General features: G+C 43.3%; 1 protein-coding gene across 1 annotated transcript in view; it reads right to left on the minus strand.

Annotated features, from left to right (window-relative positions):
* Nucleotides 1-15,525, minus strand: part of FMN2 (formin 2) — a 321,516-nt gene that overhangs the window by 285,962 nt on the left and 20,029 nt on the right. The window contains exons 3-4 of the mRNA XM_065893942.1: nt 569-771; nt 164-330 (exon numbers count right to left, since the gene is read on the minus strand). Coding sequence (XP_065750014.1) covers nt 164-330; nt 569-771 — 370 coding nt within the window. The remainder of the gene's footprint in view (nt 1-163; nt 331-568; nt 772-15,525) is intronic.

Below are 15,525 nucleotides of genomic sequence, written 5' to 3' on the forward strand. Positions count from 1 at the left end.
TAAAGGAAACAGATGTGCTAAGCTGTTGAGTGGCAGGGGCAGGAAGGCCTGCATCCCATGCGGGTCTTTAAATTACAGGGCGATTGGTAGACACACATCAGAGCTGCTGTTTCCACTGCAATCTGCTTCACAGCCATTGAGTTCTGTGAATTCTCCTACTTACATCAAACGGAGCTGAGCTGGACTGGGCATCCTGACCACACGGCTCCCTGAAGCAGTCACCGAAAGGAAGAAGGAGACCCATGGCTATGATCCGCGAGCAGAACTTCTCTGCTTCTTCTGGAGGCCCGTTCTCCTGCTGGTTGAACAGCTTCTCCAGCAGAGTTCGCCCTGCAGGGGAGACACGGTCGTTAAGCAGGTGCACTGGCGGGTCCCCTGGCTCAGACTCCCGGAGGAGGGGCCGACAAACACAGCTGGGGTAGCACTGTTGCCAAGGCTTTGCCGTGCACAGGGAATACTCTGCAGGTGGGCCTGGGTACCACACGGGAAAGGACAGATCTGGGTCGCTCTCCCATCCCCACAATACCTCCCCGCCTCCAAAGAGAATGGGACACGTGATGGGACCTACATCCTCTTCCATCTGAAGAAGACCCAGCCTTTTGGGTTTCACTGGAAATCCTCCTTCCACTCTTTGTCAACCGGCCGGTGGCTCTCTGAGGAGGCAGCCAGTAGTCACCATTTGGGCTAAGAAATGTCAGTGGCTGCCTCACAGTCTGAGGGGTGGCTGTCGGGGGGCAGGAACGGGGTGGGCAGGGAGGCAGGCACCAGCCACTGGAAGGGGACAGGGCTGGCCCACAGAAAATGCCTCCGTGAAGAGGAGAGTGACAGAAACTCAACATCTTCTCATATGAGCCTCAGAAACATCACTCTAGGGTAGGTCTACACTTGAGGTTTCTATTACTTCCCGAAGAGAGACAAGAGAAGAGAGGCACATGGAGACGAGAGCGTTGGCTGCGGCCCAGGCCCACCTGGTCCCGTGGCTCTGAGTCCCGGCCGCGGGGAGAGCAGAGCGATGAGGGGGTAACCCGGCGTCTGCTCTCACTGGTCACCCAGAGCCGAGAGCCGTAGGCCAGCCCCTCATCTGTCTGACTCTAGTCACTATCAACTCACTATCCTTCAGAGAATGGTTTTGCTGGCTTCTGCACTAATCATCTACAGTGGAAGAAACAGGAAGTCTCCAGGGTCACTCAGTTCCCGCTGCTCCGACCCTCCCTCTATCAGCAGGTTCAGTCTTCAAATTTAGAGTAAAGTCCCATATCCAGAAAAGTTCCCAGTGACCCCCTTCTGCACTCTCCCGGCTCCCTTCAGAGCTCCTCTTTGTCATTAATTACTTTAGTTCATTATTTGTTTAATGTCTACCCCCCTCACTATAACATGAACTCTCTGACAGCCAGCATACATCCTGCAGACCTGTCCACTAGCACAGAAGAACCAATGAACACTTTCAGGAATTCTGAATGAATACAATGTTATGATTCTGTGATAAAGACTCATTCACATCATGGTCAGAACTGGAAATGAAATATTGGTCTAGACCAGGGGTCAGCAAACTTTCACTGCAAAGGACCAAATAGAAAATATTTTAGGCTTTAAGGGCCAACTAAGCTCTCTGCTACACATTCTTCCTTGGTTTGGCTTGGTTTTGAACAACTTTTAAAAATGTAAAAAGCATTCTCAGCTTGGGGTTGTGCAGGGCCAGCCCTCACTCTACACATCAGTCACATCTAAATTTCAAACGTATACATGTTCAGTTCTGCAGGATGGTTTCCATGCAATTTTAGTGCCTCTTCCTATGTTTGTTTGTAAAATAAAACTAAATTCAAAATCTACCTCTCATACGTAGAATGACAAAGCAGGGCAAAAGAGGCTCTCTGTTTTCTCCGTTCCTGTGGGTCACTAGAGAGCATTTGCAGGTCTCCCAGGACATTTTCTGAGGGGAAACTGAACTCCTTTTCCTACATAACTTAAGTTTGCCTGCACCTAACTGGACCCACACACCTAGGAAACCACATCCCTCAGTTCTCAAGTGATTGTCATTACAGTAAACTCATCTTATGCAGACCATCTTACAGTAGCTCTGCAAATGGCCAGAAAGCTAAATAGTTCCTTCCTACAACTCAATCTTGTATACGACGTAAAACAGGGAGACAGGATCTCACGTTTGTGTGTCCCACAGTGAATGAACGTGTATGTGTTCATCAAGCCAAAACCTCATGAGCAGTGGTAGGGGAGCAGCGTGGAAGCACAGCCCCAGAGCTTCGTGCCCTGAGGGCGAACACCCTTCACCAGAGCACCTCCCCCTGGGCAGCACTTCCAGCTCTAACAGCCCTGAGTGTCCCCCTGGTGGCAAACTCGCCCTGGGCTGGGAGCCCTGCCCTCACCTCCCTGCCTTCACACCAGCCCGGATGCCCCAGGCCTTCCTCTCACAGGCCTCTGGGATGAATATGTCACGTGCAATCCCACACGCTTAGGGACAGGGAGTGGGGGTGACTTCTTGATTCCACAAGCACTTTCAAACGATGTGACTCCTCCAAACACTCAGCGCCCTTGACACTCCCGCCGGCCCTCTTCCTGCAGCGTCCACTCCTTCTGGCCCTTCCATCCCTCACTAAGCCCTCCACCTCCTCACTCAACACCCTGGTCTCCCCTCGACCCCATCATCATCGTCACCGACGCTCATGGAGGTAACTCACCCGTGACCGTGAGTCCTGCCTTCACCCCGCAGGACCCGGCCCGTCCATCCCCCGGCCGGGCCGCCTGCGCCAGGCCCGCATCCAAGTTCACTCAGCCCTCAGGGCTCCCTGTCCCCCTCGGGCTGAGGCTGTGACACAAGGCCCACCTCCCGCTGCCTCTTGCAGCTCCCTGGGCACCACCCGGCACTCCCGCACCAGAGCACTCTGCCCCGGGACTTGCATGACCAACACTTTCTCACTCACCCACATCTCTCCTCAACTGTCACTTCCCCCACCCTCCCTAAAACAGCACCTACCACCCTGTCCCATTATTCCCTTCAGCCTCCAGAGCCGGGCCCTGAGCTCCTGCGAGCCCGTGGGCCACTCCTCCTCACGGAGTGTCAGCTCCATTTCAGCAGATGCTGGTGTCTGTTCACCACTTTCACCCAGAACCTCAAGGGAGGCCTGGCCCAGAGCAGGTCACCAGTGAACCAGTGTGTGGACATCTAATCCCCAACACGACTCTTTTGGCTCTGCCTCTAGAATCTCCACTAAACCTTCATCCTCCACATGGGCCTTGAATCAGTCACGGTTACATGGTTACTGCCACCCATGCCGGTCGATCCCAGGCTCCACCACCACACCACAACCAGGCCCCCACTTCCCTCTCCCTCTGTCACGTCAGCCTGGAAACTCACACACACTCCAGCCTGGCCCACCCTCCCCTCCGCCTGCACCTGAGCACCTCAACACCACAGAAGAAAGACACACACACACTGCCTGTTCTCACTTTACTATCTTGACTATAAACGTCAATCAGGCCCAACCCTGCTCTGCATTCTCAACTCAGCTTCCAGTCGCCCCCCTCATCCCACTCTTTCCAATGAGGAGATGATGACCCTCTCAAATAATTTACTGAGAAAATGCAAGGATCTGGGACAAAGTGTATACGCAGAACACCCACACCTGCACCCTCCTCTGCCTACGCTTCACAATGGACACCCTGATCCAGACAAAAGCAAGTTCTTCCCTCTGTGTCCTGGATCTAATTCCTTGTTGCATGCATGGAACTTCACTCTAATTGTTCCTTCTCTCTCTGAATCATGAAGACGCCCTTCTAGACTGGACGATTCCAGAATCACAAATACATGCTTAAACTGTAAAAAAAATCTCCATGAGCCCACATCATTCCCCACCGCCAGCTACTGTCCCATTTCTTGGTTTCCTTGCACATCAAAACTGCCAGGTATATCATCACAAAGTATACAAATAACAAATGTTGAAGAGGATGTGGAGAAAAGGGAACCTTCATAATTTGTGGGTGGGAATGTAAATTGGTGCAGTAACAACAAAAAGCACTATGGACGTTTCTCAAAAAATTAAAAATAGAACTACCATATGACTTACCAATTCCACCTTTGGGCAAATCTCCAAAAAAATGTTTCAAAAATATATGCACCCCAAAGTTCATAGCACCACTATTTACGATAGCGAAGATATGAAAGCAACCTAAATGTCCATCAACAGATGAATAAAGATGATGTGGTATTCCATCCCAAGTATTATTGGAATTACTTGGAATATTCCAAGTAATGTTCCATTGCGACATATATACAATGGAATATTATTTTGCCATAAAGAATGAAATAATGCCATTTGCAGCTACATGGATGGACACAGATTATCATAGTAAGCGAAGTAAGTCAGAAAGAAAAAGACAAACACCATGTGATATCACTTATATGTAGAATCTAAAATACGATATAGGGGATTTGGTTCAAGATGATGGAGTAGAAGGACGTGCTCTCACTCCCTCTTGTGAGAGCACTGGAATCACAACTAACTGCTGAACAATCATCAACAGGAAGACGCTGGAACTCACCAAAAAAGATACCCCACATCCAAAGACAAAGGAGAAGCCACAATAAGACGGTAGGAGGGGCACAGCCACCGTGAAATCAAACCCCATGACTGCTGGGTGGGTGACGCACAAACTGGAGAAAACTTAACTACAGAAGTCCACCCACTGGAGTGCAGGTTCTAAGCCCCACATCAGTCTTCCCAACCTGGGGGTCCGAAAACGGGAGGAGGAATTCCTAGAGAATCAGACTTTGAAGGCTAGCGGGATTTGATTGCAGGACTTCAACAGAACTGGGGGAAACAGACACTCTACTGTTGGAGGGCACAGACAAAGTAGTGTACGCATTGGGACTCAGAGGAAGGAGCAGTGACCCCATAGGAGGCTGAACCAGACCTACCTGCTAGTGTTGGAGGGTCTCCTGCAGAGGTGGGGGGTGGCTGTGGCTCACCATGGGGACAAGGACACTGGAACAGAAGTTCTGAGAAGTATTCCTTGGTGGGAGCACTCCCAGAGTCTGCCATTAGCCCCACGAAAGAGCCCAGGTAGGCTCCAGTGTTGGGTCACCTCAGGCCAAACAACCAACAGGGAGGGAACCCAGACCCACTCATCAGCAGTCAAGAGGATTAAAATTTTACTGAACTCTGCTCACCAGAGCAACACAAAGCTCTAGCCACCACCAGTCACTCCCATCAGAAAACCTGCCCAAGCCTCGCAGAGAGCCTCAACCACCAGAGGACAGACAGCAGAATCAAGAAGAACTACAATCCTGCAGCCTGTGGAACAAAAACCACATTCACAGAAAGGGAGACAAGATGAAAAGGCAGAGGGCTATATACCAGATGAAGAAACAAGATAAAACCCCAGAAAAACAACTAAATGAAGTGGAGATAGGCAACCTTCCAGAAAAAAATTCAGAATGATAGTGAAGATTATCCACGACCTCGGAAAAACAATGGAGGCAAAGATCGAGAAGATGCAAGAAATGCTTAACAAAGACCTAGAAGAATTAAAGAACAAACAAACAGAGATGAACAATACAATAACTGAAAACTACACTAGAAGGAATCAATAGCAGAATAACTGAGGCACAAAAATGGATAAGTGACCTGGAAGACAGAATGGTGGAATTTACTGCTGCAGAACAGAATAAAGAAAAAGAATGAAAAGAAATGAAGACAGTCTAAGAGACCTCTGGGACAACATTAAACGCAACAACATTTGCATGATGGGGGTCCCAGAAGGAGAAGAGAGAGAAAGGACCCAAGAAAATATTTGAAGAGATTATAGTCGAAAAGTTCCCTAACATGGGTAAGGAAATAGCCACCCAAGTCCAGGAAGTACACAGAGTCCCATACAGGATAAACACAAGGAGAAACACATCAAGACACATACTAATCAAATTGGCAAAAATTAAAGACAAAATAAATTATTGAAAGAAGCAAGGGAAAAATGACAAATAACATACAAGGGAACTCCCATAAGGTTAATCTCTGATTTCTCAGCAGAAACTCTACAAGCCAGAAGGGAGTGGCATGACATATTTAAAGGAATAAATGGGAGGAAACTACAACCAAGATTACTCTACCCGGCAAGGATCTCATTCAGATTCCAGGGAGAAATCAAAACCTTTACAGACAAGCAATACCTAAGAGAATACAGTTCCACCATACCAGCTCTAAAACAAATGCTAAATGAACTTCTCTAAGTGAGAAACACAAGAGAAGAAAAGGACCTAACACAAACAAGCCCAAAACAATTTAAAAAATGGTAATAGGAACATACATATCGATAATTACCTTAAACGTGAATGGATTAAGTGCTCCAACCAAAATACATAGATTGGATGAATGGATACAAAAAAAAGATCCATATATATGCTGGCTACATGAGACTCACTTCAGACCTAGGGACACATACAGACTGAAAGTGAGGGGACGGAAAAACATATTCCATGCAAATGGAAATCAGTAAAAGCTGGAGTAACAATACTAATATCAGATAAAATAGACTTTAAAAAAAGAATGTTACAAGAGACAAGGAAGGATACCACATAATTGATCAAGGGATCAATCCAAGAAAAAGATGTAACAATTATAAATATATATGCACCCAATATAGGATCACCTCAATTCAGAGGCAAGTGCTAACAGCTATAAAGAAGAAATTGGCAGTAACAGAATAATATAGGGGACTTTAACACCCCACTTACACCAATGGACAGATCATCCAAACAGAAAATTAATAAGGAAACACAAGCTTTAAACGGCAAAATAGACCAGATAGATTTGATTGATATTTATACGACATTCCATCCAAAAACAGCACATTACACTTTCTTCTCAAGTGCACACAGAACATTCTCCAGGATAGATCACACCTTGGGTCACAAATCAAGCCTCAGTAAACTTAAGAAAACTGAATACATATCAAGCATCTTTTCTGACCACAACGCTATGAGATTAGAAATCAATTACAAGGAAATAAACATAAAAAACACAAACACATGGAGGCTAAACAATACATTACTAAATAACCAAGAGCTCACAGAGGAAATCAAAAAATACCTAGAGACAAATGACAATGAAATCACGACAATCCAAAACTTATGGGATGCACCAAAAGCAGTTCTAAGATGGAAGTTTATAGCTATACAAGCCTACCTCAAGAAACTAGAAAAATCTCAAATTAATAATCTAACCTTACACCTAAAGGAACTAGAGAAAGAAGACCCAAACAAAACCCACAGTTATCAGAAGGAAAGAAATCATAAAGATCACAGCAGAAATAAATGGAATAAAAACAAAGAAAACAATAGCAAATATCAATAAAACTAAAAGCTGGTTCTTTGAGAAGATAAACAAAATTGATAAACCATTAACCAAAGTCATCAAGAAACAGAGGCAGAGGACTCAAATCAATAAAATTAGAAATGAAACATGAGAAGTTACAACAGACACCACAGAAATACAAATCATCCTAAGAGACTACTACAAGCAACTCTATTCCAATAAAATGGACAACATGGAAGAAATGGAAAAACTCTTAGAAAGGTACAACCTTGCAAGACTAAACCAGGAAGAAATCGAAAATATGAACAGCCCAATCACAGGTAATGAAATTGAAACTGTGATTAAAAATCTTCCAACAAACAAAAGTCCAGGACCAGAAGGCTTCACGGGTGAATTCTATCAAACATTGTGAGAAGAGCTGACACCCATCCTTCTCAAACTCTTCCAAAAAAATTGCACAAGAAGGAACACTCCTAAACTCATTCTACGAGGCCACCATCAGCCTGATACCAAAACCAGACAAACATACTACAAAAAAAGAAAAATTACAGACCAATATCACTGATGAATATAGATGCAAAAATCCTCAACAGAATACGAGCAAACAGAATACAACACATTATAAGGATCATACACCATGATCAAGTGGGTTTTATCGCAAGGATGCAAGGATTCTTCAGTATATGCAAATCAATCAATGTGATACACCATATTAACAAATTGAAGAAGAAAAACCATATGATCGTCTCAATAGATGCAGAAAAAGCTTTTGACAAAATTCAACACCCATTTATGATAAAAACTCTCCAGAAAGTGGGCATAGAGGGGACCTACCTCAACATAATAAAGGCCATATATGACAAACCCACAGTCAACATCATCCTCAATGGTGAAAAACTGAAACCATTTCCTCTAAGATCAGGAACAAGATAAGGATGTCCACTCTTGCCACTATTATTCAACATAGTTTTGGAAGTCCTAGCCATGGCAATCAGAGAAGAAAAAGAGATAAAAGGAATACAAATTGGAAAAGAAGTAAAACTGTCACTGTTTGCAGATGATATGATACTATACATAGAGAATCCTAAAGATGGTACCGGAAAATTACTATAGCTAATCAATGAATTTGGTAAAGTTGCAGGATACAAAATTAATGCACAGAAATCTCTTGCATTCCTATACATTAATGATGAAAAATCTGAAAGAGAAATTAAGGAAACACTCCCACTTACCACTGCAACAAAAAGAGTAATATACCTAGGAATAAACCTACCTAGGGAGACAAAAGACATGTATGCAGAAAACTATAAGACACTGATGAAATAAATTAAAGGTGACACCAACAAATGGAGAGATATACCATGTTCTTGGATTGGAAGAATCAATATTGAGAAAATGACTATACTACCCAAAGCAATCTACAGATTCAATGCAATCCCTATCATATTACCAATGGCATTTTTTTTTTTTTTTACAGAACTAGAACAAAAAACCTTAAAATTAAAAAAAAAAAAAACCTTAAAATTTGTATGGAGACACAAAAGACCCCGAATAGCCAAAGCAGTCTTGAGGGAAAAAAACGGAGCTGGAGGAATCAGACTCCCTGACATCAGAGCATACTACAAATCTACAGTAATCAAGACAATATGGTACTGGCACAAAAACAGAAATATAGATCAATGGAACAGGATAGAAAGCCCAGAGATAAACCCACTTACCTATGGTCAACTAATCTATGACAAAAGAGGCAAGGATATACAGTGGAGAAAAGACAGCCTCTTCAATAAGTGGTGCTGGGAAAACTGGACAGCTACATGTAAAAGAATGAAATTAGAACACTCCCTAACACCATACACAAAAATAAACTCAAAATGAACTAGATACCTAAATGTAAGACCGGACACTATAAAACCCTTAGAGGAAAACATAGGAAGAACACTCTTTGACATAAATCACAGCAAGATCTTTTTTGACCAACCTCCTAGAGTAATGGAAATAAAACCCAGAATAAACAGATGAGACCTAATGAAACTTAAAAGCTTTTGCACAGCAAAGGAAAGTGCAAACAAGACGAAAAGACAGCCCTCAGAATGGGAGAACATATTTGCAAATGAATCAATGGACAAAGGATTAATCTCCAAAATATATAAACAGCTCATGCAGCTCAATATTAAAAAACCAAACAACCCAATCTAAAAATGGGCAGAAGTCCTAAATAGACATTTCTCCAAAGAAGACATACAGATGGCCAAGAAGCACATGAAAAGCTGCTCAACATCACTAATTATTAGAGAAATGCAAATCAAAACCACAATGAGGTATCACCTCATACCAGTTAGAATAGACATCATCAGAAAATCTACACACAATAAATGCTGGAGAGGGTGTGGAGAAAAGGGAACCCTCGGGCTTCCCTGGTGGCACAGTGGTTGAGAGTCCGCCTGCTGATGCATGGGACACGGGTTCGTGCCCCGGTCCGGGAAGATCCCACATGCCGCGGGCCGGCTAGGCCTGTGAGCCATGGTTGCTGGGCCTGCACATCCGGAGCCTGTGCTCCGCAACGGGAGAGGCCACAGCAGTGAAAGACCCGCATACCACCAAAAAAAAAAAAAAAGAAATGGGAACCCTCTTGCACTGTTGGCGGGAATGTAAATTGATACAGCCACTATGGAGAACAGTATGGAGGTTCCTTAAAAAAATAGAATTACCATATGACCCAGCAATCCCACTACAGGGTATATACCCAGAGAAAACCATAATGCAAAAAGACACATACACCCAAATGTTCATTGCCACACTAGTTACAATAGCCAGGACATGGAAGCAACATAAATGCCCACTGACAGATGAATGGATAAAGTATGGTACATATATACAATGGAATATTACTCAGCCATAAAAAGGAATGAAATTGGGTCATTTGTAGAGACGTGGATGGATCTAGAGACTGTCATACAGAGAGAGTGAAGTAAGTCATAAAGAGAAAAACAAATATATATTAACGCATATATGTGGAACCTAGAAAAATGGTACAGATGAACAGGTTTTCAGGGCAGAAATTGAGACACAGATGTAGAGAACAAACGTATGGAAACCAAGGGAATTAAGTGACAAGGCTGGTGCTGGGATGAATTGGGAGATTGGGATTGACATATATACCCTAATATGTATAAAATGGATAACTAATAAGAACCTGCTGTATACAAAAATAAATAAAATAAAATTCAAAGAAAAATAAAATATGATACAGATGAACTTATTTACAAGACAATAACAAACTCACAGACATAGGAAAACTCATGGTTACCAAGGAGGGGGAAGAGACAAATTATGAGTATGGGATTAAGAGACACAAACTACTATATATAAAATAAACAACAAGGATTTACTGTATAGCATAAGGAATTATACCCAACATCTTGTTATAACTTGTAGTGCAATACAACCTGAAAAATACTTACTTTGTTATACACCTGAAACTAACACAACATTGTAAATTGACTCTACTTCAATGAGAAGAAACCTACTAGCCAGAATCACCTACACCTGCCACCTCTGGCCCCTCCCTCCTGGCTCAGCCCACTCTGCGCTTAATCCCTCCGGAAATTCTCACTGTTGACTCACTCTGACTCCTTATAACACTTTCCTCTCACCCCCTGATGCTCCCTCTGTTCTCTCCACCTCACCAGCCACGGTCTCTCCAGGCTCCTTTCCTGGCTGCTCTGCTCAGAGTGTTCAGGCTCATTCTATGGCCTCCTCTCAACTCTTCCTGTTTTCTCTCCTATGGTCTCACCCCAGCTGCAAACGCTCCTCCCCTTAAAACCAGGCAGGCCGCTGTGACTGTGTCTGCCGGCAGAGGATGGGAGAAGCGGCATCCCCCTCGGGAACCTCCAACCAGGCACTGAGAGATTTTTCCTCCAGGGTCCCTCAACCTGGACTCAGGGAAACCTGAAACCCAGAAGTGGGTATCAGAATTGACTGCGGAAGCTTTTGGGGGCAATTTGGCCATGCGTGTCAGTAATCTTTAAAAATTCACCCCTTGACCAAAAAATTCCACTTTGGAAAACATGTCATAGGTCACTATCCAGAGTGATGCATCGCAGGATTATTGTGAAGATCAGATGAGACAACACATATAAAGAGCTCAGCACAGTTCCTGGTACAATAATAAATGGATCGTTACTAGTAAAAAAAAAAAAAGAAAGAAAGAAAAACTAAAATGTCCAACTGTAAGGACATAGATAAAAAAGGATAGCTTTATGTGGATGACAGCTTACTATACAGCTGTCAGAAGTCATGTTAGTATAGAAAGAATAATGACTCAATTAATTTAAACACATTGAATATATGAAAAGGAATAAGAAAAGTAAAATCAATAGACATCACTGGAGAATGCTAGTGCACCAATAGCCACTGGTAACAGAATTAATGGGAAATAAATAGAGCATTTAATCTGCCTTTCCAGTACGAACTGGATTTTGGGTTAATAATCATACCTCGTAATTAAAGTTTTCAGTACAGGAAAATTCCAGCCAAAAATGCAAAGAAATGACAAAATTAGAAAATTGCAATCCCTAATGGTTCACTTAATGAATAGATGGGAAACCCATTATAAAAAGGTCAACTGGGGCTTCCCTGGTGGCGCAGTGGTTGGGAGTCTGCCTGCCGATGCAGAGGACGCAGGTTCATGCCCCTATCCGGGAGGATCCCACACGCCGCGGAGCGGCTGGGCCCGTGAGGCATGGACGCTGGGCCTGCACTTCCGGAGCCTGTGCTCCGCAGCGGGAGAGGCCGCGGCAGTGAGAGGCCCGCGTACCACAAAAAAAAAAAAAAAAAAAAAAAAGGTCAACTGAAAAATCTGCAAAGAAGACATCAAGCTGTCATCCCCAAACCCACAAGTCATTCAGAGTTAACACAAGGAGACAGGTAAACCTGGGGTGGGGGGCGGGAACTGTAAAGTCCACAGCACTGCCCAACAAGCTCCCATGCTGTCTCTCCAGGAAGAGAGAAAAGAGGCCCAAGCATGGGTCACACCATGTCAGCCTGGACTTATTCTCGCCCAGGGTTTCAGACAGTCTGTGAATGCCTAGTTAACAGACTAGTGTTGTCTGTTGGGTTAGGGCTACCCTAACACTAACCCTAAACAATGAATTCTATGTGCCTTCAATATAATGATGTCATTGTGGCATATTAAAAAGTACATTTTTGAGATGCAGACTTAAGTATTTGAGATTCACATAACATGATGCCAGGAATTTGTCCAAATTAGTCCATTAAGAAAGGGTGGTGAGGGTTGGAGGTGATGAAGCTATTACAGGGTAAATAATGCTGATAATTATGGGAGGTGGGTGGTGGTCCCATGGGGCTTCATCACACCTCTGCTTTATGTATGACCAAACTTTAACAATTAATATCTTCAATCATGTTATTAAAAAGGTTTAATGACATGGAACAGTATGTCAAAAATATTATGTGAAATACTCAAGATTACACAGCTTAACAAGGTATGCTCCTGATTCTGCAAAAATAGCAGACACGACTTCGCTTATTAAAGAGTCAAATCACTGCTGTAGGAGTATGACAAGGTTTTTTGTTGGTTTTTTTCTATGACCTGCACACCAGCTGGACTGAACTGAACTCCCCTTCTGACCAACAGATGTAATTTGACCAGAGCGGGGGAAACGGACAGAGACACGACCTTCTGTTTTGCTTCTCGCACCGACGGCTGGGGATTTAATTGGGACACACTGGCCCCAACAGACATCGGAGGCCTTGTACATAAACTGGGGAGAACAGGCTGACCTAAAGCTTCTGGACCCACCCTTCCTTCTTCACTGTACAAACCAGCTCCTGTGACCAGGAAACACAGGCTCCAGGGTCCCTCCAGCACCCCCGTCCCCACCCCACCTCCTACCCTATGTGACACACAGTTGGGGTGCCCCCAACTCCTGGTCCCCTCACTCTGTCCTGGGTCACAGCACCTGTTTCTAGACAGGATGTGTTGACCACACCAACAAATGAAAATGCTGGCCCTAGAATATGAATAAGCATAACTTTTCTAAGTTCTCAGCTATTTAAACTTCATTTTACTTTGTATTTTCATTTGTTATTTAATCAACGATATTTACTGAGCTCTTACTATATACAAAGCAGCTCTAAATCAATTTGCCAAAAACCGACTTGCTAAATGAAATAACATTCATCCAATGACAGTCAAGGAACTTACTAACCACAAATGCTCTGATTATTTCTGAACTAATCGTCTCTCCCTCCTCCCATATGTCCTTACACACTTAGTAAACTTCAGCACGTGGAGCCGCTTTGCACTCATACTACAGTATCCCCGCGGGGTTGGTTCCAGGACACCCTCGGTACCAAAATCTGCAGCTGCGCAAGTGCCTTATATTAAAGGGCCTAGTATTTGCATATAACCTACACACATCCTCCCTTTAAATCATCTCTATGTTACTTAATACCGAACACCATGTACATGCTATGTAAATAGTTGTAAATACAATGTAAATGCTATGTAAACAGTTGCTGGTGCCCAGCAAGTTCAAGTTTTGCTTTCTGGAACATTCTGGAATTTTTTTAAAAAAACATATTTTCAACCTGCAGTTGGTTGAATTGGTGGATGCAGAGAACGCGTGGATACAAAGAGTTGACTGTAGCTATAAATACTCCTCTTGCATTGCTAAGCAAATATCACAGGGCTAAACATGGAAACAACAGTCAGGGGACAGTCCTAAAGGACTATTTACCACCACAACAAATCTTCTAGCACAATGAAGTAAAATCATCAATCTCTGCACTGGAGTTCTCTCGGGTGGGTGAGCAGTGACACTATAAAAAGCAGAAAACCTTTTACTTGGATAGAACTATACCATGTAAAAGGCATATCTATATCTACTGTCAGCTTTGAAAAGCAGAGCAAGGATTTATCCCCGTGATTTCAAAGAAACCAACTGAAGAACGAAAAGGTTCTAGAATCTGCCTGATGTCCTAAGACCAGAAAGTGGCAGTGCCAGAACTGGACGCATGCTCTGCTTTCCTAATTTTTATTCCAGGCGTCTTCCACTTCTGGGTGGGCCAGCAACTCTGGGAAAGTCTTCTGACCAACATTCTGTGCTAAGATATAAAAGACAGAGACCACGAGGTCTGTGCCCTGCAAGGGCTCACGAGCTAGTCATAATGACCAAAGCTCCAGAAGGAATACTTTACATGTACTCTATTTAGAACATGCTCTCTTAACTAAACATCCTTGGTGGAAATGGCAGCAGGAGGCGGGGGGTTGTTGGCAGCAAAGACAAGATACAACCAAGCACTCAGGAGTCTATCATTTGCCAGAGAATGTCCTGGTCCACCAAGAATTTCATCACGAGGAAAACACGCTCCTTGTCCATAATAGCAATAAAACAGGACAATGTAGGCAGGACACCCTTGCAGAAAAGACACAGAGTAATCGTGATATCACAGAGCAGAGAAAGCCTCTGGCTCCTTCTCCATCTACAGGAGAAAATAAAGTATCTAAACAGGAAGAGAAACTTTTAATACGTGGAGACAGCAGGAGACTTTTTTCCCCTAGCCTGGATAATGCATGTAACTTTTCTGTTTCTATTGTACTTTTTGTCATTTCTAGGATTAAATAACTCAGTGACAACCCACCACTTAATTTTCAGCATTTTGGAGCCAGAAGAAACCTTAGTGATTATTTGCCTCAATCCTCCAATTTTGCCTAAAAAGAAATCAAGGCCCAAATATTTGAGTAACATCCCAGGTTATACACGGGGGAAGGCTAGGTGTGAGTTTTTATGTTATCCTGTGTCCCATAATATCACTAATTTATAATCATGTTTTTTAATTTATATTTTAACAGCCTAGAAACATAAAATGGGTATTTTTCCTTTTGTGTATGCTGTAATGGTTGAAGGATGAACACCGTAATTGCTATATTCTGAAAGGCATCAACATAAGTTTTTGTTTCCACAGGCCACATATCTTATGCAAAGTAAGAGTTAAACAGAAGTCTCATTATGTTAAACGTTTTTCTGACTTTATAGCTCAGACATATCTAATAAATTTCTCCTGAAATCCTATATTATCTAGCAGTTGAAATAATAAGAGGAAATGAGGTTGTGGACCAGCAAGTCCACAACATTACTGATAATTGCTTAAGTGTATGATGGATCTGTACATAATATGT

This window comes from Phocoena phocoena, chromosome 16 (genome assembly GCF_963924675.1).
Source record: "Phocoena phocoena chromosome 16, mPhoPho1.1, whole genome shotgun sequence".
Classification (NCBI taxonomy): domain Eukaryota; kingdom Metazoa; phylum Chordata; class Mammalia; order Artiodactyla; family Phocoenidae; genus Phocoena; species Phocoena phocoena.